The following is a 27,767-nucleotide window of genomic DNA, read 5'->3' as shown; positions in this document are numbered from 1 at the left end:
GCCGGTGTGCTAACCATTCCCCCTGCACTGCATACCTGTCAGTGTGCAAACGATTCCCCTGCACTGCACTCCTGCCAGTGTGCTAATAATTCTCCAGCACTGCATTCTTGCTAGTTGCTAACCATTTCCCTTGCATGGCACTCGTGCCAGTGTGCCAACCCTACCCTCTGCTCTGCACTCCTAATGGTGTGCTGCACTCCTTCCAGTGTGCTAACCATTCCCCTACTCTGCACTCCTGCTGCTATGCCAACCCTTCCCCCTGCACTGCCCTCCAGCCACTGTGCCAACCTTTTGCCCTGCACTACACTCCTGCAGACGCACCAACCATTCCCCTGCATTGCACTCCTGCCAGGGTGCTAACAATTTCCCTGCAATAAACTCCTGCCAGTGCGCCAACCATTCCACCTGCACTGCATTCCCACCACTGCGCCCACCCTTCCCCCGGCACTACACACCCACCCCTGCACCCACCCTCCCCCAGTAGTGCCCCCCCCGTACGCCCACCCTTCCCCCTGCAAAGCACTTCTGCCCTCACTGCACTCCCACCCATGCATCCACACTTCCGCCTGTACTGCACTCTCGCCCGTGCGCCAACCCTTCCCCTTTCACTGCAGTCCCACCAGGGCACCCACCCTCACCCTGCACTGCAATACCTCTGGTGCGCCAATCCTTCCCCCTGCACTGCATTCCTGCCAATGTGGTAACAATTCCCCATTTCCCCTGCACTGCACTCCTCCTAGTGTTCCAAACATTCCCCCTGCACTGCACTCCTGCAGGTGCACCAACCATTCCACTTGCACTGCACTCCAGCCAGTGTTCCAACCCTTCCCTCTGCACTGCACTCCCGCCCGTGCCCCCACGCTTCCGCTCACACTGCACTCCTGCCCGTGCGCCCACCATTCCCCTGCACTGCACTCCTGCCGGTCCTAACCATTCCACCTCCATCACAGCACTGAATCCCTGCCACCCAGCTTTGTGGGAAGAGTCTTTCCAGTAGAGCAGAGAAAGTTCTCACACAAACCAACAGGATCACCCTCAGTGATAGGTGTCTTCTGATTAACATTTCGTGATGCTGATGTACTGGCATTTTAAGGAAAAATATCAGCTTCTATGGAAATTCGGTTTCCTAATTTCTTAATGGAGAAGGTTGGATTCTGTGATCTTCAAGGTTTCCTCTTGCTGCCGGAGTGTCTTCTGAATATCCAGGTTTCAAAGTAACGAAACAAGTGTTGTCGGAATTCCTGACGGTACAAAGTGGTTGGCTTGGCCAGTGTAGGAAAGGTATTCTTCTGTGAGCCAAATCTGATCGCGACGGTCACTGAAAAACACCACTATGCCTAATCCTCACGCCTGACCTGGGACATCTTTAACAAGCAAAACCGTGTCATATCCACAGAATCAATTTTAAAAGGGTAATAAGCAAGCTGAGATTTTAAAATAAACTGCCTTGTAAACAGGTCAGCCTGTACTTGACTTGCCGGTTCAAAGTTGAACCAGAAGCTGCATCGTCTACTGTTACTGTTTCTTAAAGTAGCAATGCGGGTGGCTCAGGGCAGAGCTGCAGGCCTGGCAGCTGACCGCCCTGCACCCCTCCTCCCCGTGACTCTGAAAAAGACTTGTGCCGGCTGGAAGATAAATGTTTGCCCCGGAGGTAAATCAAAGACACACTATTACTTATCTCACATACACAGTATATTCTCGTATCTTTAACAAACCTTTGTATTTCATTCATGTTACAAACCCAAACCTCTCAACAGAACCCTCAGCAAACCCTCACTCTGCAGACCAAAGAAGGTACTCATCTGGGCGTGATGTTGCGTGCCCCCCTCCCCCCAGGGGACACGTGGCAATATTTGGAGACATGTCCAACTGTCACAATTGAGGGGGATGCTACTGGCATCTAGTAGGTAGAAGTCAGGGCAATTGTGGAGCCTCCCAGAGGGCAAAGGACATCCACCTCACCCCCAACAATGGATTATCTAGTCCAAATGTCAACAGAGTCCATGCTGAGAACCCCTGTCAGAAACATGTAACAGAGTCTCAGAGGATTTATAATTTATTTAGTTAACAAAGATTCACTGCACATCTCTTTTAGCTGATGGGGACACAGTTGTGATCACTCGACACAAAGACCTGTCCTCATGAAGTTTACGTTCTCGAACTGGCACCCCCGCTTTCTGAACTCCCCAGATTCCTGAAGCCAAAGAAATTATGATCTCTTTTCTTTGCCAAGGAGGGATGAGGTGGGAGAGAAAGCCATGAGAGGAATATACTTGTCGACGATGACCCTTCCTAGAAGGACACACAGCCAGAGGGGTGGGAAATCACAGAACCAGGGACTCAGAACCTATTTTCACATCCTCTGAATTCTATACCCCCTTTTCGAGGTATACAGCTGCAGCTGAGGACACAGGAGTGGAACAATAAATGCTCTCTGGATGGATCAGATTAAGGAGTTTGAAGTGTTCATCAAGAGTGTTCCCTCTGATTTAATGATATTAATGTAATAATGGCCTCCTTTTATTGAGCACGTGTCATATGAGAGGATCTGGCTTCTATTGTCTCCAATCCTTTAGCAACGCGGTCAGGTTGGTGTCATCATCCCCACTTTATTAATTAGGAAACTGAGGCTCAGTGAGTCTTTTTAAGTAGCAAATCTGGGTTCTTTCCCTGATCTGTCTAGCTCTCATGCCCATGATCTTCCTCTTAAACAAGGATGGCTCCCAGTAAAAACCAGTCACTGGCGTCATGGGTGGTCACACATGGCCTCTTAACGGCAAATCCCTCTCTCATCTCTTTTTAGACTACCTACTCCCTTCTTGGACCCACCACCTGCTCCGGACTGTCATCCCCCTGCCAACATCCATCTGGCCACACTGCAGGGAGGGGGCAGATGTGGAGACGCAGGGCTGGGATGGATGCTACCAGAATCCCTGGCAATAACGATACCCAAAAATGTGACGTAAGGGACACAATTCAGTAAGAACACATGTACCAGTCATCATTTTCTGGGGCTGAACATGAGAAGAAGATACGTCACCAGAAACACGGGCAGGAAAGCAGAGGGGCTAAGAGGATCATCTTTAGAATGAATGGGCTTGAGTTCAAGTCCCAGCTCATCCACCTTCCAGCTGGGTGATAAGCCTGACCCTCTCTGACCCTCACTTCCTGTTTCTGAGAAGATGGTTTCTATCACCCATTGCTTTGCCACTTAGATGACATGACCGAATTCTATTTAAAGCATTTACCCAGCATGTGGCATTTAGTATGCAATTGTGGCTAACATCACCATCATCATCATCACCATCAGGGGCAGAAAAACAGGAACCGATGAGCATGCGATTAGAACTGAGAGATACTGAGTACGTTTTCTAATCTGTGGGGCAGCCAGCAAGAATCCCAAGTCTGTGAGAGTTACACACACAGCTGAGAAACTCCTGTATTCCTTCTTCAGAAAAGAAAGCCCATCGGGTGCCGGTGTCTCCGGGATTAAGGCCAGAGCTACCCTGAGGGCTGTTTCCACTCCGAGTTGGCTAACTGAGAAGCTGTGATGGTTTAGGGCAGAAGTGAGAGGGGGTCCTTCGAGGTCTGCCAAGTAGGTGATTTGTGTAAAGACGTCAGGGGAACTATTAATGTTACTTACACCGCAAACTCGCAAATCCAGCTTTATATTACTCCTGTGTGTCTTCAAATGCATAACAGAATAACAGGAAATGCATCTTAAGACTCTTTATGTAAAATTTCTTTTCATTTGGGGAGTTAGGAGAAGGCAGGAAGCCCCATAAGTTTGGACCAACAGTTCTACCTAAATGGTTTACAGACACCTAAGCACCATTTACATGCAAAAAGCTAATGTGTTACTTACAAATCATCTTTATCGATTCATTAAAGCAGGTCCCTGAGAATTTCACAAGACAGAACCCTTCCAGTTCAATTTAAGTCTGAAATGCTCCAAGGCGTTTTATCCTCTCTCTTATTCCAGAAATACTTACTGAGCCCCCAATACTTGAAAAGGCCATGTATCACATGTTATGTGCATGCATTATGTCATTTCACCCTCATTAAAACATCATGAGGTAAACAGTGGTTGCAAACCCACTCTGCAGAAAAGCAAACTAAGTTTGAGGGTGGTGACTTGGCCAAAGCCACAGAGTTGACTAGTGGCAGAGCTGGGACTTGAACCATGGATGGCTGGCAACCTCGCTCTTTCCCACGAGCCTCAAGTGATCACGTACTACCTGACCCATCCTCTGCTTGGTGGCATGAATACAACTCTGCACCAAGCAGTCTCAACCCTCCTGCAACTTGCAATCCTCAGTTTACTTCCCTGCAATACAAACGCACCTTCTCCATTCAACCCCACCCTTAAAGATACGGTTGCTACAGGTAAGGCTCATGAATAATTCATGGAGACAGAAGCCCTTGCGAATACTCCAGGCAAAGATCTTCGCCCGTTATCTGGCTAGCTCTTAGCAGGCCACAGCACCACTTACCAGTGACCTGGACACCTGGAGATGCTTCTTAGAAAGAAAAGATGCTGGAAAGGTTTCCCCAAATCCTGCCTGCATCCTTGCCAAAGCGTGGTCAGTTAACTGGCGGTGTTGCTTGGGAGCTTGTTAGAATGACAGCATCTCCAGGCCCATTAGACACCTGCTGAGTCCTATGGGATTTGTATATATATTGAAGTTTGAGATGTGCTGGCCTGTGTCATCTAAATTAAGTCGCCGTAAGAAATGCTAACACCTTGGGAAGTAAAAGCTAATGAACTACAGATAGCATCATCAAAAACACATAAAATCCCTCTTCCCACAGATGCATTTTTTGTCGTCACCCAAAGAGATGATCAAGATGAGGCTGTCGTTAAATGTGAAGGACAATCCGACACAAGCTCTTAAATCTGGATTTGAGGCAAGGATCTCTTCTTTGCAAATTCTGAAGCAGGGAGTCCCTGGCTTCATTTTTTTCCCCATGAAACAGGAGCTCGGTTTCTTCGTTTGTGAAATTAAGTGGGAGGACCAGATTGCCTCTCAAGTCCTACCTAGCTTCCTTATTTCGGGATATGAGATGTGGAAGAATTGTGTCCCGTTCATTGTTCACGTTCACAAGGAAGTGGTGTTCAACAGGGCTAGGGACACCAGTGCTTGGGGTCACACACAGTCCTGAGTTCAAATCCTGTTTCCATTTTGTACTGGCTGGGTAACCTTAGTCAAGGTGCTTCTCTGGGCCTCAACTTTCTCATCTGTAAAATATTGCTGACACATCCTACTGCAACATTGTGAGAACCTTGTGGGTACTTACGTACCGCACCCAGGGCAGCACCTAGCCCAACAGAGTACACAGGAATTAATACTGACAAGCTAGAGTGGAAAAAGATGTGAAATTTTGCAAACGGTACAATATATCCACATAACGTATGCACACACCCAATGTCCAAGCACATGATAAATGGTTGGTGAAAGAAATGAATACTGACAATATTCCACCTTGTATGAATGACCACTTCATTTGAGCCAAGGGAACAACCTTAGAGAGGGAGAGTTGAAAGCCAGGGATAGGTCTCATAAAGCCAGTCTTGTTGAATTTACTGACATCCGGCTCAGCAGTCAGAGGGAAAGTCTTGACAGGCTCAGTTCTGTGATGAAGAGCACCCCTCCTAAATCGTTCACTCCATTAAAGCTGATTTCGACTTAATCACTTTTATTTTTTTTAATTTTTTTCAACGTTTTTTTAAATTTATTTTTGAGACAGAGAGAGACAGAGCATGAACGGGGGAGGGGCAGAGAGAGAGGGAGACACAGAATCCGAAACAGGCTCCAGGCTCCGAGCTGTCAGTACAGAGCCCGACGCGGGGCTCGAACTCACGGACCGTGAGATCATGACCTGAGCCGAAGTCAGACGCTTAACCGGCCGAGCCACCCAGGCGCCCCTCGACTTAATCACTTTTAAACACACCTGTGGCTTGCGGCCACACCAGCTTCCTGTTTGACAGTCACATACAAAAATGGTCCAGGGCCTATCTGGAACATTTAATAACGCATCTATTGAAACACGCTTCATAGTCTAAATGCTTTATTTTTGCACGTTTTTTTTTTATTTTTCCAGGCTTCCATCTATTTTCATTCCTGGCCTCTAAGCTCCTGGACACTAGCAACTGGAACTCTTTCCCTCTTGGCATATAACGAATCCCTGAGCACACAGAGGTTGGGTGGGAGAGAAGTGTGACAGTGTCAGAGGTGACAGGAGCACTAGGGCCAGGTTTTGGACTGTCACCATGCCAGACCACTGACGTCCTGCGAGCTGTCTCAGGTTTGGAAATAAGGAAATGGCATCTATAATAATAAAAGAAGGAAAATACACTTTTTAAGCAGCTAGTGCCAGGGAAGGGCGTATAACTTTCCTGGGTGAGAATGTTTAGGGCCTTCAGGCGTGTGGGAAGGCCTGTGGGAAGGAACCAATGACCCAAAGACTGAGGTCGTGAGCCCCTCCTTCAGAGCGTTTCCCCACCTGAGCTCCCTGGAGACCCTTTGCCCCGTCCAGAAAATAAAATCCTGGGACAATAAGAGAGACTGTGGGTTCAGAAAGGCAAAAATGAAAGCAGGAAAGGAAAAGTCGAGATGCCAGCCACTCTGTCCCTGTCAGCTATGGCCTTCCACGCAGTCTTCTACCCTCGCCTGGTCCCAAAAGGCCACTCTATGAACAAGAATGGTATTGAGATCCTCTCCAACAAGCATGGCCTCGTCCCCATATCAGATTTGTTATTATGGAGCCCACCATTGGAATGCATGTGAAAGCACCACACTGTGAAAGGGGGCTCCCTCTGGTACCTCCTGGAACTCTCTACTGATGCTAAGGAAGCATGTGGTACAAAAGACGTCCCTTCCGGGAGGCCCAGAACCATGCTGTCATTGTGCATGTACTGTTAACGGTGAGAACAGGGATGGGCAAATGATATGCTCAGTTAGCCTCATCCATAAACAGAGCAGTAATTCTTCATGTGTGATGGGTAAGGCATTTGTCACAAATATGCATTCCATCTCAGGGGTCTGAAAGAGCAGGTCCTGGGAGGGGTTGGGAGCCTCTATTTTAAGAGGCACAGCCAGGTGGTTCAGATGTAAGTGGAGAGGGATGACAGTGTGAAAAACACTGGTTGGGTGGAGGGAAACCCCGATGGGGTGGGTTGGTGGGAGGCTCACGTGACTGGCCTACCTTTGTGACTAAGACACAAGCACACAAATACTCCCTAAGCACCTACTATGTGCACTGTCATATCCACTCCTAGGGAGCCAGACATGAGGCAGTCCAAGTCTCATGGTCAAGAAGGAGGGACAGAGAAGCAATCAGTAATTCTTAATATAAATAGTGGCCTGTAAAAAATGCTGCAGGTGCACAAAGGAGGTGGTGGGATGAATCCTGCCTAGGCCAAGGGCTAGTTAAGGACAATTACAGAGTTGGCATCTTTGCAAGGCCTTGAAGGATGCATGGCAGCCTTTCAGGTAGACTAAGGGGAGAGAGGCATCCCAACCTGAAGGAACATCACGAGACAAAGATCAGAGGCTGTCAAGTCCACGGTTACCAGAGAGACGACACGCTGGGTCCAGGGAGACGCACAGAGAGTGGTGTTTTGGAGTTGGGGAGATACAGGTGATGACGCTAAAAACAAGGTGGGTTTCACGTTAAAAACAGCAATGTAGACGTTTATAACCTGCAATCTACAGATTTTAGGTTTTGTTTTTGTTTTTAACCTGTGGAATGCTTTCTTCAAATTAGAGTGGCCAGTTTCTAAAATAAACCACCACCAACAAAACCAATCAGAGCTGCTCTAGTCAAAGGAGGGTGGCGATCCAGAATCCCACCTGCTGGGAGCACACAAGCCCACAACAGAGGCACCCTGAGGTGGTGCCAGATGGAGTCACAGTCCGCTGCTGTGGCACAGGTGAAAAGGTAGGGGTTTGGAGTGGCAAGACCAGGTACAGTGTAGAAGGCTAAGCCTGGAAGCCCAGGTAGGGGGGTGCTGGGAGAAGGGAAGAACTTGGGGCCAGGCAGGCTAGCATGTACCTGGGGCTAGAGAGCACCAGGCCCTGCAGAGGCACAGACATGGAGGGGAGGGGCCGGATTAGACTTCCAACAGGGGACCAGCCATTGGAAGCACAGAACTGGATGGAGTAGTGTACTTTGAGAGAGGAGTCAAGGAACAAACGGAAATTCCGACTCTGAAAAATGTGTCAGATGGTGGTATTGCTAAGCAGCATGTGGTAGACTGGGTGTCTAGAACTCAGGAGAGAGGTCAGGGCTAGGGAGGCAGATTTACAGAATCGGATGAACCACCATGACAGAGAAGGGGAAGTCACCAGGGGTATAATCCCACAACCCCGAACTATTCAGGGTGGGATGGCTGGTACCAGGTGCTGATCCAGGAGCTGAGGGCAGGATGATGCAGAAAGGACTCTGGGAAGCCGACATGCCAGGGAGAGGAGACCTGCAAATGCAGGCTCCTATGGAAAAAACAAAGGAGGGTCGGGGGCATGGGAAGTGTGTGTCAGGATGTGTGCGCCATTTTGCATCAGTGGTTAAGGAAGGCCCTGCTGAGAAGATGACACGTGAGCAGAGACCAAAAGGAGAGGAAAGCCCAGTCCTAGCAGGTGAGTGAGGGAAGGGCATTCCAGGCAGGAGGGGCTGCTGGTGGCAAAGGCCCATGCTTGGGATGATAGAGAAAGACCTAGAAGGGTAGGAGAAAGAGTGAGAGGGAGACGAGGGTGGGGGAGGGAGGGGGAAGGTATATTGGGTGGGGACAGGAAATGCTATAGCGTCTCAAAGGCTATTGTAAGTACTTTGGCTTTTGCTGAGTAAAAAGGAGAGCAGGCCTTCACTTAGGTATTACAGGGACCACTTCAGCTGCTGGGATGGGAAGGGACTGGGGGTAGGGTAGAAGGGCAGGGGGCCAGGGTAGAAGCAGGGAAAATAGCACGCTCCTGCAATGGCCCAGGTGAGAGAGGTGGTGTGGCTCAGGGTGTAGGATGCGGGTGGAGAGAATGCATTGGGTTCTGGATACATTTGGATGGTAGAATCAACAGCATCTGCTGAGAGTGGATGTAGGGGAGGGAGAAGGAACAGGAGAAGAAAAGGAAGGGAGAGTCACAGAGGTCTCCACGAGTTGGGGGCTGAGCACCTGGAAGGATGGACTCACCGTCAACTGCTCTTATCTGAGATGGGACACATGGAGGAAGACAAATTGGGGAGAGAAACTGAAGAGGTGGTTTGGCTTGTGTCGAGTTCACATGTGTATCAGACGGAGACAGAGAGAAGGAGACGGATGCACACGTGTAAAACTGTGGGAATCACCAGCAAAGTGATGGAACTAAAAGCCTTGTGACTGAACGGCATCACTGGTGTGGTGTGGATGGGGACAAGGGCCAGAGGACTGAGTCCCATGGCCAATACTCAGAGGAAAGGGGGTCACCACGAGATGAAAACAAAGCACTGAGAGAGAGACATGCAACCAAGAGTAGCCTCTAAGATCAAGACAGGATGCGGCTTTAAATACCCAAAAAAGGGGAGGAAAAGTCTCCATCCTATATCCCCAACCAAAATTATACCCCCATATGCTTGAATTCTTAGCCATACCATCTAATTTAAAACAACAACAACAACAACAACAACAACAACGGACTTACTGGAAATTACTATTGAAAATGCAACTAACTCTACTAAGGGACTCTCCCATTCATTCATGGGGGGAAATGAGTTCAGGTTGCTGGCCTCCTAGCACTGAGTTCACACAGGGTGCTCCATCCAGGGACTATTAGTGTGTGTGGTGGTGTGTGTGGGGGGGTGAGGTGGTAATTTGGGAACTTCAGGTAACAGTGTTGTCAGCATTTATTAAACACTTATTCTATGCCAGGCACGCATGTGAGTATTTTATACTCATCCGATAATCCTTAGAACAGCCCTATGAGATATAGTCTATGATTATTCCCATTTTACAAACAATGAAACTGAGCATTTAGAGTGACTAGATCACTTGTCCATGGACACACAGTAGGCTGAAAGGGACAAGTAGGTAGTAGGTGCCAAAGGATAGTCTACGCGCCTCTACGTGCTGTGGAACTCAATACTGATGCCCTCAGTGGCGGACATCAGCTATGCTGGGGTGAAGGTTGCTTTGGAAAGCTCTCCTGAGAACATCACTACTCTCTATAGAATCCTGTTTCCCTAGGGAGGAATGGTTACAAATGAACTTCTAGAACATAATGTGTTCACAACCCCACAGGGAAGGAGACCAACCTACAGAAACAGAAGGGACTCCCAGAGAAGGGAATATAGCTCAATAAAAGCCATGGGGTGAGTGGTCAGGCAAAATGAATTCAAATGAAGAATGCTGGAAGTAATTATACTTTCTAAGTTAATGTAATTATTTCTATTACAAATTTGGACACTACGGACACTATTTCATTTGACTGCTGGCTTTCAGAGATCAAAAATGCAGAAATACAGACCAGGAGAGCTCGAGTTTGTGTCTTCAATGAAGTTACTACATTCTTATCCTAAAAGATCCCAGATATTCTTAGAAAGTTATTTACTGTTATGTACTATTAAAATCTTGGACCATACTTAAAATGCTGTGCCTTTAAGTAGGCTAATTTGTGACCTGTTTAAAAAGAAACTCCCTCAAGCCTGTTTCCACCAGTCAAGAGTTTCCCCATTATAGACCAGAGATCCAAGTTTACCTTGAAAACATATACCAGGTAACAACATTAGTTACAACACACCTTTGAAAACAGACACATAATTTCATTCTGCTAAAGTTTGCCAAAACCACTCCTGTTATGACGGTAAAATGCTTTCTTAGCATCCCATAATGAAAGTGAAAATGTTTTAGATAACGAGACTCTTGAATCTACCCCACCCCCTACCTCTTTGGGTCCCCGGAAAAGGCAGTGGCTCTGAGTTTCAATTCTTACAGAGGGGTGCTATTTCCAATAAGAAGAAAGGAACGAACTTCTGTCCCTTAAAAGGGTGAATATCACTTTTTAAAAATCTTGCAGGCATGTTATGGAAGGCTTTTAAAGACCTGACTTGGGTCTATTAAGTAAATTTCACAGAAAACAGCCATACACCTTCCTCCCTAACGCTTAACCAGAGAAACAGTGTCATCAAAATTTCCATAAGCTCTTGGGACAACCTTGAGGTGTCATCGTTGGGCACCCACTGGGTGACAGATACCAAAAAGGGCTTCACATTAGTAAATTTATTCATTTGTCAAAAACTCGTGCTCCTGCTGCATGCCAGGTACAGTTCTAGGTGCTGGGATACAGCAAAAGTCAAGGACAAAGTCCCTGCTCGTTGGCTTTTAACAGAGGAGAAAGTACCCAGGGACTGAGACAGACTGAAAATAAAGTGATTCATACTGAATACTATGTGGCAGCATTAAGCATTACAGAGCAAAATAAGCGAGAGCAGGGGAACACAGAATGACTGCAAGGTTTGGGGTGTGCTAATTTGGATACGGTGGTCAGGGAAGCATCTCTGAGGAGATGGCACCTAAGCCGTCCCCCGAGAGAGCCATAATTGTCCCCGCTTTACTGACTAGGTGAGGTATTGCTCACCGTTGAATTCCCAGCGCCTAGAAGGCGCGTGGCTGCACCGTAAGTGGTCAGGAAGGACCTGCCCAGGGTTTGAGCAAGAACGCAAAGCGGTGTCGGCGGCAGTTTCGGTGGGGCGCGGGGTGCAGGCCCCCGCTGGGCCGCGATCCTCGCCACCCCGGCACACTTCCCAGGGGGCCGGCCGGTCCGCTTTCCCGAGCGCTGTCACCGCGGAGGTCGGGTCCCGAGCTCCCCCGGAGCGCCGCGGGGGCAACCAGGACAGCGCCGCTCTCCCCACTTTACGGCGGGGACCCGACGACCCCCGACCGGGCCATCTCCCAGGGCCCGGCCAGGGCGGCCGCCCGCCGGCACGCTTCCTTTGCGGGGAAGAAAGGGGGGAAAGTGCTGCCGAAACTTTTGGGGCTGCGCCTGTGCCCTTCCGGGCGGAGCCGAGGCCGGCCAACACTCGCTCGCCCCGGCCCAGCCCCGGGCTCCCGACCCGGCTCTGCGCGAGCCCTGGGGGCGCGGGCGGCCGCGGAGCGGGGCCGGGGGGCCGCGCCGAGACAAAGCGGCGGCGCGGGCCGGGCGGGCGCACGGCGGCGGCCGCGGGGCCGGGGCCGGACGCGGCGGGCCCCGCGCCCCCTCACCTGTCGAGCCAGAAGGTCCAGGGCGAGTGCAGCGGGACCTCTCCCGGCTCGGGCCGCAACGCCGACAGCTGCTGCAGGCCGATCGGCGGCGCGGCGGCGGCGGCGGCGGCGCGGGGCCCCGGCGGCTCCCGGGCCCGGGCGGGGGGCACGGCGGCCGGGGGCATCGCCATTTTCTCCGCCCCGCCTGCGAGGCCGGCGGACGCGCGGACCGCGGGGCGAGCGGCGGCTGAGTCACCCCGGCCCCCGCCCGCCCCGCCACGGCCGCCCGGCCCCGCCCCGCGCGCCCCGCCCCGCCCCGGGCCCGCCGCCCGCCGGGGCCTGGGAGCCGCGCCGCCTGCCGCCGGGGGCACGGCACGACCGGGCCGCCAGACCGAAGCCGGACGGCCCGCTGCGGGCTGCGGGGCCCATTTGTCACCGGCCTGCATCCCGCGGCGGGGGCGGGGGGCTTGGGGCGGGCGGGGGGAGACCGACGGCAGACCGGCCTGCGGGAGAGCAGAGCTGCGGCCGGGTATGGATTAGCGGGCTCTGGGGGTCGGGGAACAGAGGACCGGTCAAGAAGAGGGCTCACTCTGCAGCCAGACAGGGGGCCGGAGAGATGGATGGGCGGGCTCCGGAAAGATGGAGGGATGGACGGACAGACGGACCAGTGGATGGAGTTTCAGACGCACAAGTAGGGAGGCGAAGAGGGGTGCATAGAAATACCAGCAGTCTGAAGGATGGGTGGGAGAGCTGGCAGATGGTTGGAGGAGGATGTAGCGATGGAAGGGCAGATGGAAGCACAGTTGGATGTGACAGATAGATGGCAAGGGGAACCGCTGGCCAAGTGGATAAAGAAAGTGGAATGCCCAAGAGTGCAGGAAGAGAGGCCGGGCAGACACAAGGCAGGAACCTCTGACTTGGGCATGAGGTGGTGATAGGTCGGTTCTGTATTCTTCCTGGTGTGCATGTTTCCCAACTCAGCTAATTTTAAGGGAACAGAGCTCCCAGCTCAGCCTTTCTGGGGCCACCATATGTCTAGAGTCAGGCACCAAGTCTGGCCCAAAGGCTGGCCAACTTCAAACAAAGGTTCTCAGAGTCAGTCTAAGTTCTCCAGATTGGCCCCAAAGCACCTTCAAAGAAGGAAACCAGGAACTCTTGAACACAGAACCCTCCGTTTTCTGAACCTCGGAAGACAGAGGATGTCACTGTGGCCATAGATTCCTGGGTCCAAAGTAAGAGCAATGCTCCCAGCACAGCTCCTTGACAAGTTTCTGTCACTCTGTTTCAAAAGAAGAGGCATGGGGGCCTGTGAACTCACAGGCATAACTGGTACGGGCACGGATGCCCTCTCAAAGCTTGAATGTTGGTTAGGTCCCTCTCTGGCCTTTAACAGCCGTGGATGTAGATTTCCGTCTTCTCAGAGATTTTCTCCCTGGCCCAGCATATGTTCGTCTCTCGGCTTGAGCATTCAGTGGGATGAAAGAACTGTAAAACCAGATGGGTTCAGGGACTTCACAGGCATTGGAAATGCCTATTATGCATCCCAAGATAAGTGCTTTCCCTAAAAGGTATTTCAGTTCAGATAAAATGACAAGCTAAACAAGACCAACGCTTTGTGATCCCTACTTCAAACACAATTTGTATACAACATACGATGCTGAAAGCAGTGACATATTTATAAAATCCTTCCAATTCTGAGATCCTTGGGTTCCTTTTGGTTAGAGGCAGGGTTTTTTGTTTAATTTCCCCCCCCCCCTTTTTTTTTTCAAGAAAAGGTGTATGTGGTATTGTTTAGGCTGTTCTGAGCATTTTATACTTATTAATTCATTTAATCCTCATAACAATCCAATAAGGAAAGTACTATTTTATGGATTTATCCATTTTATGGGTGAGGAATGCAGAAGTTAAATTAATCCCAAGGTCACACAGCTAGTAAGGGATAGAGCCAGGATTTGAACACAAGTATTCAGACTCCGGAATCTAGGCTTTAAACTGTCAGCCTCTACTGCCGTTCTAATGGGAAAATGAACAGGTCCACATAGTAAAAATAAGGCAGTGAATAGTCAGGCCTCCCTCCCTCTGAAGGCCATCAATCTTCCCACCCAGAGGAAACCACTGCTAACAGTTTCCTTCCGGAAAAATGCAAGTAGGCACATAAAAGCGTGTATCTAGACACAGAAACTGTGTACCTATCTATATCTTTTAGAAGAGAAATAGAAGCATTTCATAACATTGCTGTGCCTCCTTATCTACTTAACATGATATATTTGAAGATTTTTTTTCCATATCAAAACATATACACCTACTTCAAGGGCTCCAAAGTAAACCATTGTAAAGAAGTAATATGATTTAATTCACTAGCTCAAGATTGATGTTGTTTATAGTCACTTTCTTTTATAAATAATGCTACCATAAGCATTTTTTTTTAATTTTTTTCAACGTTTTTTATTTATTTTTGGGACAGAGAGAGACAGAGCATGAACGGGGGAGGGGCAGAGAGAGAGGGAGACACAGAATCGGAAACAGGCTCCAGGCTCTGAGCCATCAGCCCAGAGCCTGACGCGGGGCTCGAACTCACGGACCGCGAGATCGTGACCTGGCTGAAGTCGGACGCTTAACCGACTGCGCCACCCAGGCGCCCCAATAAGCATTTTGATATTCAATGTCTTTCTTCAGCTGTATAAGTTTGTTTCAGAGTAAGTTTGGAGAAGTAGAATTTTGGCCTGCATTTAAAAATCTGACACATATTGCTAAATTACTGTCCCAAGCAGTTACATGAATTTGTATGTAACTGATTTATAAATAATGGTTGCCTCTAAAGTTGTGTTTATTAAGTGATATTTATCTTAATAAAGTTCTAAGGTAGAAAGGGACTTTTCCCCTACTAATTATATTAGAACTTGTCAAACTGTCTGGTCTAGTTTCTTCCTTCTGTCCTGCAATAGAAGGTTAATATACTGTCAACAACAAAGGGTTATTTTAAAAGTTTTATCGGTAATTTCCAAAAGAGAGTAAGCACCACATGATAAATTACTTCCAGAATTCAGAACTAAGAACAGTCTGGCAATTTTTCTTTAGTGAGTAACAATTATACACCTCCCTCTCTTTTTGCTTTGGCTTCCAGGATGCTCACAATTACATCTGATGTTTAATCATAACACTGATAGTCACCAATGAAGAAGCATCTCTATTTTCATATTAACTTACTCCTATTTTTGTTTTTAATGACCTAATTGCACATATGCATCTTATACCCTGAACCCCTCAAATCTAATTTGGAAGTAGGTGATATACAAAAAAAAAAAAAAAAAAAAAAAGTTAAAGGACCTTAAGATTAATAAAACAGGTCGGGCAACATGGCTAAGGGGAGAGGCAAGCAGAGAACAATGGGCATAATTTTCATTCGCTTCCTATTCGAAATGTGTAAGACACTTAACTGTTGTTATTGCTTTTCAGAATCATCCTTAGAAGATAAAAAAATTAGGACAATTCCCCTCCTCTTCCCCAGTTTGCAACAGGACATCAGGGATTAGAAATGCAAGGCAGAAGGGAAACACGGAGATTATCTAAGCAACCCCATCATTTTACAAATGAGGAAACTGAGGCCCAGAGAGGTGAGGTGACTTACCCGAAGCCACAGCTCTAGGAAATGACAGAGGCAGGGCCAGAACGTGCGTAGCTTGAGATCCAGGCCAACGTCCTCTCCCACTGCGTAACACACACCTCAGACGACTGGGGTAGCAGGAGGGAGGAAGAAAAGGTGACCCCACAGCCCCTAGCAACGAAAACAACAAAAAGGACTTGAGGCACTCATAAATAATTAAGCAATTAGCTGCAGCAGCTACTCCCCTCCCCTCCAGTATCCAGTCACCAAGGCAACTTGGGCAGGGTGCCTGCTGGTTGCCTAGTAACAATGTGGTCTGCTCCCTTGACATGCTCCCTAGGCATCAAAGGATTTGAGAGCTGGGAAGAGCCTTAGACAGGGGTCCCTATTCCAACACCTTCATTTTCCAAATGGGGAAATAGAGGCTCAGAGAAGCCGAGTAACCTGCCCAAGGTCACACAGCTCCTCAGAGGCACAGCTAGGCTCCATTTCCAGTTGCTTTCCATTGCACTATGGCTGCCTTGGGGATGCTGAAGATGAAGGAGAGGAGAGACATCTTTCCACAGTTCCTAGAAGAATGAGAAAGTAAGAGCAAGCCAGCAGGCAAGAAAGAGACAGAGACCTTGAGCTCTCATATGCAATTAGCAGGAGCTGGTAATCCCATCAGCCCAACTTTCATCATCGCCATGGCAACATGGGTGAGGCGGGTGCTGGTTGCCTAGGAACGAGTGGTGCTCTCTCTTCACTCACATCCAGCTCCCTGGGAGTCACAGGAATAGTAGAATATTGGAGCTGGAAGGGGAAAAGGGATCCTAACTCAGTGTCCTCCTTTGACTAACGAGGACACTGAGGTTCAGGGGCACTGTGCAAAGTCACACAGCCACACAGCTAGCTAGTGACAGGGACTCATTGTTGGCCAGCCAGCTTTTCTTGAATTCCCTGCACTTGATGCCTCTGTCATAGCACGGTGGGATGGAAAACTTCACTCAGTAAAGTCAAAACACAGCAGAGGAATGGCTAGCGGTCCCCTGGGAGGACTTCTACCACCAGTCTAAATGGTGACACTGCTGCACACAAGGCCTTGACACACAGCAGACAAGAGGTATTGTGCACAGTAAACACAGTGTCTCCAAAGTCAGAGAACCTGAGTCAACAGCTAGCTCTCCCCAAACCTGATAAGCTTCTTGTCCCCCGATGGCTCAGTCTCCACATCTGAGAAACAGGCATCTTGACATTCCCTGTCTCGTAACTCATCATTAGGAGTAAATGAGACGACACCCAGGACAAATGCCTGGCATACAGTAAAGATGCAGTAAATGCTAGGTGTTCATTTATTTTACATTCAATAAATATTTATTGTATGTCTGCTATGCACATGGCACTGTTCTGGGCTCCTGAAATTCATTAGTGAGCAATACAGACAAAAGAAATCCCTGTTTCAGTGAGCTTACTTTCCAGTGGAATGAATACGTGTGTGTGTGTGTGTGTGTGTGTGTGTGTGTGTGTGTCTATAAATGACTATATATAAACACAAACACTTATATATGTATCTACATATATATGCATTACATATATATTTAAATGTTTGTTGAAGGGGCGGAGGAACTCATTGCCAATGTGCTATGTTTATGTTACCAGGCTCCTTCTCTAAGACTGAGAAGTTTCCTGTTTACAGGGTGTGATGCTATAAATATGCAGGCCTGTCTTGGATGTGGGAACTCCCGGTTTCCTTTCTTTTAAAAGCTCAGAATAAAATGGAAGGCAGTGGCCACTAGATGGCAGACCTCAGTCTCTCTAGATTTGAGGGACAGTGAGGCCCAGGCCCTGCACAAGCTTTCAGTAAAGGCAAGTGTTGCAGTTGGTCAGTCCTAGGAGGGGCCTAGAGGAGTGGGAAGGACTTGAAACACCTCTGGGACACTGAAGATGTTGGAATTTAAGAGTGATTGCTTTAGGGAAACTGAATTCTACTTTAACCAAGATCCTGCCATGGGTGAGCTGTGCGACCTTGGTAAGTTATTAACCTTGCTGAACGCCAGATTCCTCATTTGGAACACGGAGATAATGAGAGCTCCCTCCATAGGCTGCTTTGAGGCATCTATGAGAAACACATTTGTGCACCTTGCAACGGGCACACAGAAAAAAGCTCAACCAGTGTTACTTATCTAGAATCTGAAAGACCCTGACGGTCTGATTCAGAGTTAGAAGTGGAAGGGAAAGGGGTAAATGAAATGGCATTTGTTGAGCATTTGCAACGAGGAGACTGAAGTCCTCCCAGCCACTGAGCCTGGAAAATGTGACATCCAGGTTCAGTTGACACATCCTCCATATCTATATCCACCTATCAACTGGAGTCCCCGTTTTGTTCTTCCTGCAGCCCTTGCATTGGTCTTCCTTCTTTATTCCCACCAATAACACCCACTCCTAGTCTCACCTCCTGACTTCCAGCCAATCACAACATCCTTCTGACCAGTCTCCCTGCTTCCAGCACTTGCTCTTCTAACCCAGTGATGGACGGTAGGCTCAGCAATAGTCTCCAGCTCAATCATGCCTAAAATGTTTCACCAGCTCCCTGCTGCTCTCAAGATCTCTTTCTGGCTGCAAGCAAGGCTCAGTATCTCCTGCACGTTTCCTGCCTTTCCAACTGCATGGCTGCACTCTTCCCCTTCCTTAAAGCTTCTCGGTAGCCTTGAGGCACCTGCACATGCTGTTTCCTCCGCTGAACCACCAGTCTCTGCTCTGCACGACTGGGTTCTTCTCCCACTGCCGCCTCCTGGACAAGACCTTCCCACCATCCAGCTCCAAAGCAGATCCTCTTCTCCACCGATTATTTCCCTCATGCACAGGTCACAGCTGCACGGATCTACTGCCCATCTCCCACCCCAGAACATCCGGGCCAAGAGAACCAGGACCCTCTGTGCCCCTGGTACCCAGCCTAGGACTGACCACATGGATGGCATGCCACCAAGATTTGTGAAGGAAAAGAACTGGGTATACAGCAGCTGTTGATTGAAAGGGACACAGTCCATGAAATCATTTCCTAATTTCTAGTCTTTCTCCTCTGCTAGTTTATCCTTTCTTAGGATGGTATATTACTCTTACCCAAAAGCACCTTTTTTCTGCTACTTCTTTGCTCAACCTGCATGGCTGCCTGTCTCCCACAGGCTGAGGTCTGAAATCTCCAGTCTAGCATTTCCAATCCTCCCCACTCAACCCACTTTTCCAAATGCATTTGCGAGTATATTTCCAAATATATTTGACCATGTATATATAGACATCTAAATTTGCATATACTGAGAAATATATAAATATATATCAAGTAAATGTATTTTGAAATACATATATGTATATTTTGGGATGCACTGTCTTCCTCTTGCTTTCTTCTTCAACTTACAACTTGTTCTTGCAAATCTTCAGCTTTGCCAAAACATGAGCCGTGCCCCCCCTCCCCAAGGCAAGCTTGCGAGCCCCTTCCCCACCACGGTCTCCCCAGTTCCTAGTGCAGTGTCTGGCACATAGGAAATTCAACTTTACTGAATCTAAGATCTGTCTACTCCCCTCTCAGTAAACCTACTGTGTGTACGCACAACTCCCCACTTTTTCCTGAGCCTTTCTCTTCTCTGCCCACCCAAATTCTCTAGCTGTCCTTCAAGAGCCAGCCTAAGTTCTGTAGCAGGAGATCAGTCACCAAGCACACTCCCGAAAGGGGCAAGATCAGAGCTCTGGAGCCAGGGCTGAGCAGGTGCCCGAACTGCTTACACTGGTAAAAGGAACACTGGAAAGTAACCATGCTTTTCCTGCGTTAAGAGAAAAGTCCCAATGACTTCCTAAGCATTGGTTCTGTGGCCACTGTAAGAATTCAGATTAAGGGACCTTTACTGTGGACATACAGTATTTCACTGATTGGAAGAACAATGAACGATTCATATTACTGTGAAAATTAATAAAGGAAACCTCATTTAAAACAGAGTCAGGAGGCTAGAAGGGGAAGCTCTCAGTGCTACCACAGTGGTTAACTGCATACCCAACAGGAAGAGATCAATACTACTTTAACTGCTACCCCAGCAGCAGGAAGTCTTGCCTCCTCCCCCTGCAAAAGCCCAGCCAGTAAGATGCAGTTACATCTCAGCAAATGAAAAGTCTCTATACTCTGAACTGCCAGTTTACTCCAATGGTTTTTGTTTTGTTTTGTTTTGTCTGTAATAGCCTTCCAACTCCCCCCTTTCCTCTATAAAAGAGTATTCCTCTCCTTGAATTTCTCTGGACTTGCCAATGGTTTTGCCATAGCTTGCTTGTACTGGACTGCAGTTCTCTGCTATTCCCAAATAAACCCATTTTTCTTGGTGAAGTAACTGGCGGTTTTATTTTTAAGGTTAACATAACCTGCCTTCTCCTGCTCTGGCATTCAGATTGTTACCAAGATTCGTCCCCATTACGTGCAACCCTGCAATAAATATACTCTGCAAATCACTGGCTTCCTATCAAAGAGTAGTTATTTATGCTCCCCTCGCTTATCAATCAGCCAAAAATGTGAGGATGCTCAGATCAGAAAATGGACCTGAAAAGGAAAGCCAGCAGGACTCAATGTGGTCTTTGGAAATTTTTTAAAGGGAGGGAGAGATGGTCAGCAGGCAATGTAATCAGAGGAAATTCCCCAAATGTGTTTGGCCCATACTTAACAGCTGTGTGATTTGAGACAAAACAGTTAACCTGAGACTCTTTGTTTCTCAGCTGAAAAATGAGCATATAGTGACTTAGTGCTGGCTGGAGGTGAGGCCTTGCATAAGCCATAAAATGCCACACAATGACTGGTTCTTTTTTCCTTACCACAATTTCTGGCAGAGGTAACATGACATCCTCTATGCTATTTGAAAAGATTTGAACAGAGGGGTTCTATTCAAAGTTAGAGATTTAGAGAAGAGTGTATAGAACCAACCATCCAGTTTGTGTGAGACTGTCTGGCTTTGAGCAGAAGTCCCAGGAAACCCCTCCTCAGTCCTGGGCAGTGCGGGATGGTTGGCCATGCCAGGAGGACGTCCACAGAGCACTACCTTTTCCGGTCAGTAGTCTGCGTCCACCCTGAAAGCCTTGAAGCGCCACCTCAAGTTAACGACTGCTTGCAGGGTAGGATAAGTCAGTAGCAAGCTGGTTACTTCTTCACAGCAAAGAGCTGCTTTAGGGATAAGATTTGGTTTTGAGCTTTCAGTTATGGCTCAGAAATCATTTAGGGGAACACTCTACAAGCCTGTCCTCTTGAGAAGGGGCACTGTACTTTGCAAAGCTTTATTTTTAAGCTTCAATAATCATGTCATATTATGGCCTAAGAAATCATCATATGGATGGGCGCCTGGGTGGCTCAGTCAGTTGAGCATCTGACTTTAGCTCAGGTCATGATCTCGCAGTTTGTGAGCTGGAGTCCCGCGTCGGGCTCTGTGCTGCCAGCTCAGAGCCTGGAGTCTGCTTCAGATTCTGTGTCTCCCTCTCTCTGCCCCTTCCCCACTCATGCTCTGTCTCTCAAAAATGAATAAACATTAAAAAAAAAAAAGCAATCATCATATGGAAACTAACAATTTACTCAGCAAAATATTAGGTGGTGATGAGTCATGTTACAAAATGCTCACCTATACCTTATTTCCTGTATTGGCCTAGTAAGCTCCTTGTGGGTGGGAAGCTCATCTGTGTGTGCCTCCCAGAATATTTTAAAGATTGCTCATGTAGCGAACATTCAATAAATATTGGAATAATGGACGCCCCCATGATTAAAACATTCACTAAAGTATATACTAAAATGTTTTACAAGTCATTTACTTCTTAGAAGTAGAGTCCTCTAAAATTGAAGACGCTATTATCAATTGATGGGCAATTAGAAAAGGAAAATAAAGCAAGTTTGGAATAAAGCCACATTATTTGTCTTCAAAAAAATTTGTAATTACAGAAAACTTTCAGAACTACAACTACTGAGCAAAGTGCTACATTAGGAATCATGAAAATGCTTGCAAATAGAATTTTAGGCCAAAGAAATATCTGTGGTTACTTAATCTCTTTCCTTTCACCAAATACTTGGATTACATACTCTCAATAGTGAAAGATAATGTCATTTTTCTCCGTCTTCTTTCCTGTTGACTTGCATTTGTTAAACATTATACCCATAATGTTAAGTTGTATGTTATGGTATATCTTTAAAAGGTCCTGAGTTTTGGGGCGCCTGGGTGGCTCAGTCAGTTAAGCATCTGACTTCAGCTCAGGTCATGATCTCATAGCTCATGAGTTCGAGCCCCACATCAGGCTCTGTGCTGACAGCTCAGAGCCTGGAGCCTGCTTCAGAGTCTGTGTCTCCCTCTCTTTCTGCCCCACTCTCCGCTTACACTCTGTCTCTCTCTCTCAAAAATAAATAAACGTTAAAAAAAATTTACAGTTCCTTAGTTTGGGGGTGCCTGGCTGCTCAGTCCAAACAGCATGTGACCCTTGATCTCGAGATCATGGGTTCGAGCCCCACATTGGGTGTAGACAGTACTTAAATAAATATAAAAATAAATAAAAGTGCCTTAATGATAAGATGGTGTTTTGGGGGGGAAGTAAAAAAAATGTACATATCGCTCATACTGGATGTGATATAAAATGTGCTTTCTAATAGGTGTTATGATAAACCTGGGAGTCCACAAACCACTGTGCACATGTGTTTTGTGTCACAAATATTTATTATCATTGAACACGATCTTGGAGATAGCTAAGCATCACTTTTTGCCCTGTCAAAACCTCCCAGATCCATCAGAACTAAACTCTGAATTATCTTAACGTGGAGTTAATTATCATTCGTAAAATGTGCAAAGGTCATGTTTTCTTGCCTTATGGATTAAAATATTTCATATTACATAAAACATCATCTTGTCCATAAAATACAGTGCCATCTTTCTCATGTTTTGCACCAGCATAGTTAATGATGCAAATAATTCCCTATCTTTCATTCTGAGGGAAAATCATTAATAAAACCATGCTCCTCGCAAGAATCGAAAGTCAGCAGTGAGAGGGCACAGATCACCCATAAAGGCAAGACCTAAGTCGGCAGTGAGGAAACCAGCCTAATGATGAGAGTGTCCAGATGGAAATGAATAACCGAATCATTCTTTATCAAATCAAAAAGCATCTTAATGAGTTGTTGCATCATCTGCGTTGATGTGATTGAACTGGAAGATACCAGAAAACGAGGACAACCTACAAAAACAGCATTTCCTATGCTCATTAGCATTTGGCCTGTGAATCCTCTCCTTTTATTCTGAACATGGAGTTTACCCCCTAACAGGGTTTTAGGTTTCTTTCCCTCAAAAGCATCCCATGTTAGAAAGAGAAATACCCCCAAACTGGAAATAAATGATTGGAATTCAAAAAAACTGGAACCCCAGGGTTTGGTCAAATCTTTTATCAAAGAAAGAATTCAAACACTTCTTTTACCAGGCAAGCTGGTAAGTACAAGTTGTCATGGAAACGGGATGTATTCAAATTATACGAGAAATGACGTTCTTCATCTAACTAGGTGTTCATCTCCTCTAAATGGGGAGAAATTGTTGTAGCTGAAATCCATTATATTTCTTTCAAATCTGCATTAAAAACAATCATTTCCTTTATTTTATATAGGAACACACAGACACAAAGCCTCACTGTCATAAAAGGAAGCATTAAAATTACTTGCAAAGGAGCTGGTGCGTAAATAAAAAGACATAAAATGAAAATGAATCCCATGATGTAAATCTACTGCCGAATAGTGAAGGGGTGGGAGAATGGAAATCAGATCATAGAACACACCCTTCACCTGCCATGGGACATGTTTTTCTTCAGTAGCATTAGTGACTATGTTTCATAGAATGATCTAGGCCAGAACGGTTCTGTGGGAGTAGGGGTGACTCACCACCGCTATTAGAGCAGGGCCCTTGTTTTCTACACACGTCTACGGAAGACACAGCAGAAAGGCGACATCGTGCTGAGCAGGTATTTCCTACTACTTAATTGGGCACTTATTCAGAAACGCATGACATGGGATGCCTGGGGGGCCCCAGTCCTTGAGTGTCCGACTCTTGATTTTGGCTCAGGTCATGATCTCACAGTTCATGGGATCAGGCCTTGCGTGGGGCTCTGTGCTGACAGCACGAAGCCTGGTTGGGATTCTCTCTCTTTCTCTTCCCTCTCCCGCTCACCTGCACATGTGTGCTATCTCTCTCACAATGAATGAAAAAAAAAAAAAAAAAAAGGATACATGCAGAAAACTCTGGTGATGTCACATAAAAAGTACCGGTCCAATGTGGAAGGAGTTGGGGGGCAACCTGGGGGAAGGAGATCATTGGAACAGTGATAGATGGTAACTAGACTTTGGGTGGTGATCACTTTGTACTTCAGACAGAGGTCAAATTACAATGTTGTATGCCTGCAACTTACGTGATTTATATGCCAATTTTATCTCAGTTAAAAAATGTTATAATTCTATTTTTAATAAAGCCAGTTTTGTTATAATAACTTTTGTCAACAAAAGCACCAGCCGGACAAGCTGGCATTGGAGAAATGCCAATGAGCAGAGGCTAAAAAAAAAAAAAAAGCCCAAGAGAAGTCTGCTTTCTCTCTAGCCAAAGGACAAGAAAAGGAGCAGCCTACCAAGAAAGACAACTTTTAGACAGTAAGTGCTGCAAGCAGCCAAACATCGCAGAACAATTATGACCTCACCCTCGACCCAAGCTGTCAAGGACAAGAGAGGGGCATAGGCATCAACCTTCACCAGGGAGAGAAGGTGAAATTAAGAAATGATGACAAGAACAAAGCAACCTCATGATCCAATGATATACTATCTACAAAAAACTCACTTCAAATACAAAATATGGGTAGGATGAAATGAAAAAGACGGAAAAAGATATGTCATGTAAACATTAATCTAAAAGGATTAAGTGTGGCTATATTAATATCAGATAAAGCAGACTTCAAAGCAAAGTTTACTAGAGATAAAGAAAGATAGTACATAATGATGAACGAATCAACTCAGGAAGACATAATGAGCCCAAATACATGTGCACCAAACAAAAGAACCTCAAAATACAACAAAGCAAGCCCTGAAAGAGTGTAAAGGAGATAGGCAATTACAGTTCAGGACTTGAATACCCCACACTCAGCAACTGATAGAAATACTAGACAGAAAATCAGCAAGAAAGGTTGCATGTGGTTCCAGAAGAAATAAACAACAAAATTTAGCCATCAGCACGTAACTGACATATATTGCACTTTAGCAGAACATGCTTTTTTTTTTTTAATGCTCCTGGAACACTCACCAATATAGATTACATATTGATCATAAAAACTTAAGATACTGAAAAAATTTTTTTAATGTTTATTTATCTTTGAGAGAGAGAGACAGAGCGCAAGTGGGAGGGGGCAGAAAAAGAGAGAGAGAGAGAGGGAGAGACATAGAATCCAAAGCAGGCTCTAGGCTCTGAGCTGTCAGCACAGAGCCAGATGTGGGGCTCGAACTCACGAAATGAAATCATGACCTGAGCTGAAGTCAGACGCCCAACAGACTGAGCCACCACCCAGGTGCACTGGAACTTAAGAAATTTAAAAGAAACCACTAATAGACAAGGACAAATTTTCCAAACACATGAAAATTAAACAGTACACATTTAAATAACCCATCGGCTAAAGAGAAGTCTCAAAGAAAATTTGAATATAATAGAACTGAATAAAAATGAAAATACAACATAATATGTCAGATGTAGCTAACACACTGCTGAGAGGGAATTTTACAGTGTGCAATGCTTACCTGAGAAAAGAAAAGCTTGGAATCAATAACACAAGTTCCTACGTTAATAAACTAGAAAGAGAAGAGGAAAATAAATCCAAGTCAAGAAGGAAGAGGAAATGTTAAAAATAAAAGCAGAAATCAATGAATTGAAAGCAGGGGGGGAATAGTGAAAATTAAAAAAACAAAAAAAGAAATAAAGATGTTTTCAGACATCCAAAAGCTAAAAAGTACACACAGTATAAAATCCTTCAACAAGAAGAGAAATGGGGGTGCCTGGGTGGCTTAGGGGGTTAAGCATCTGACCAGCTCAGGTCATGATCTCACTGTTCGTGGTTCGAGCCCCCAGTCCAGTTGGGCTCTGTGCTGACAGCTCAGACCCTGGAGCCACATTTAAAATCTCCTTAAAAGACAATGGGGGTGGTGCCTGGCCGGATCAGTTGGTGGAGCAGGCAACTTTTGATCTCAGGGTAGTGAGTTCTAGCCCCACGTTGGGTAGAACAGAAATTACTTAAAAATAAAATCTTAAAAAAAAAAAATATAGTGGTATATTTACACAAAAATAATAACAAGGTAGTATGAGGTTTAAAACACACAAGAAGAAAAATATGTGACAACAAGAGCAGAAAGTTTGGGAAAATGGAAGTACAGTATTTGTAAGTTTGTATACTATAGGTGAAGAGGCAAGTATCACCTGTAGAGTGTGTGATAAATCGAAGATTACACTATAAATACGAAGCACTGAAATAACAAAGCAAAAAATTATGGCTAATAATCCAACAAAGATATATAAAAAATAAATTCTAAAAAATTTTTAATTAATCCAAAAGTAGGTATAAAAATAGGGAAAAGGGAGCACCGAGCAAGGAAGACAAGTTACAAACAAATAGCAAGATGATAGATTCAAATTGTACCACGTTAATATTCACCTTAAATATAAACAGTCTAAGTACCCTAATTAAAAGTTCAGGATTGGGGGTGCCTGGGTGGCTCAGTCGGTTGAGCGTCCGACTTCGGCTCAGGTCATGATCTCACAGCTCGTGAATTCGAGCCCCGCGTCGGGCTCTGTGCTGACAGCTGGAGCTGCAGCCTGGAGTCTGCTTCTGCTTCTGTGTCTCCCTCTCTCTCCCCCTAACCCACTGGCATTCTGTCTCTGTCTCTCTCAAAAATAAATAAACGTTAAAAAAAAAAAAAAAAAAGTTAGGGATTGTCAGACTGGGTAAAATGGCAAGAGCTAGAATAATGCTCCATACAAGAAATACACTTCAAATATAAAGACAGAGATAGGTGAAAACTAAAAGGATTGGAATTTTCTTTTTTTTTTCTGTGGGTAGTATACAAAAACTTTCAATTTAACAAATTTTTACTGAGCAGGTACTATGAACGAAGAATATATGAGAAAAACCATTAAGAAAACAAAATAATTGTAAGAATTCATTCAAAACCACATGCCTGAGGACATGCAAAAACCCAGGCTGCACACCCCTAAATTCCAGGCTTAGACTGTAAGCACAATTGAAAATAACCTTGGTCCTTTGCTGGATTTTATGAACATATCTTACCATAAAATAATTTTTAAAATAACAAAATAGGAGCAGAAAAGGTATACTGTGCAATTTCTAATCAAAAGAAAGCTGGAGGGGCTATATTAATATCGCGCTAAGTGACTTTTAAGAGCAAGGAAAATTATGGGGAATGAAGAAGGTCAATTAATAATATAAACAAGTCAATTCACCAAGAAGACATAACAATTCTAAACATTTTTGCTCCTGACAAAACAGCTCTAAAATGCAAGAAGAAAAAACTGGTCCAGAACAAGGAGAAATACACGGATCCACACTTGTAGGCCAAGATTTTAACGTCTCTCTCTCTCAATAACTGATAGAATAGGTAGACAGAAAATCAGTAAGAATATAAAATATTTTACATTTATTTGGATATAGAAATATTCAAACTGACCTGATTGTCATTCACAGAACATTCTATCCAACAACCACAAAATGTACAGTCTTCTCAGAGGCACATGGAATGTTTAGCAAGGCAAACCATACTCTGGGACATAAAACAACTCTCAATAAATTTAAAGGAACTCAAGTTACAATGGATGTTCTCTGATATAATGGAATTAAACTAAAAATTAGTAACAGCACTATCTCTGGGAATCCCCTCAAATTTGTAAACTAAATAAA

General features: G+C 45.9%; 2 protein-coding genes across 3 annotated transcripts in view; both read right to left on the bottom strand.

The window, feature by feature from the left end:
* EIF4E3 (eukaryotic translation initiation factor 4E family member 3) overlaps nt 1-12,473 on the bottom strand; it is a 225,658-nt gene extending 213,185 nt beyond the window's left edge. Inside the window, exon 1 of one of the 2 annotated variants that reach the window (XM_058728795.1) lies at nt 12,227-12,473. In XM_058728795.1, the coding sequence (XP_058584778.1) occupies nt 12,227-12,396 (170 nt within the window). In that variant the 5' untranslated portion in view covers nt 12,397-12,473. The remainder of the gene's footprint in view (nt 1-12,226) is intronic. The other variant, XM_058728796.1, reaches the window with a different exon arrangement.
* The window catches only part of LOC131511015 (atherin-like), a 39,679-nt gene continuing 12,427 nt past the window's right edge, over nt 516-27,767 (bottom strand). The window contains exons 2-3 of the mRNA XM_058728797.1: nt 15,834-15,980; nt 516-6,329 (exon numbers count right to left, since the gene is read on the bottom strand). Coding sequence (XP_058584780.1) covers nt 15,930-15,980 — 51 coding nt within the window. The 3' untranslated portion in view covers nt 516-6,329; nt 15,834-15,929. The remainder of the gene's footprint in view (nt 6,330-15,833; nt 15,981-27,767) is intronic.

Source organism: Neofelis nebulosa, chromosome 4, assembly GCF_028018385.1.
Source record: "Neofelis nebulosa isolate mNeoNeb1 chromosome 4, mNeoNeb1.pri, whole genome shotgun sequence".
NCBI classification, from domain to species: Eukaryota; Metazoa; Chordata; class Mammalia; order Carnivora; family Felidae; genus Neofelis; species Neofelis nebulosa.
Note: the sequence above shows the minus strand (reverse complement) of the source record. Positions and strands in the feature narration are given on the sequence as shown.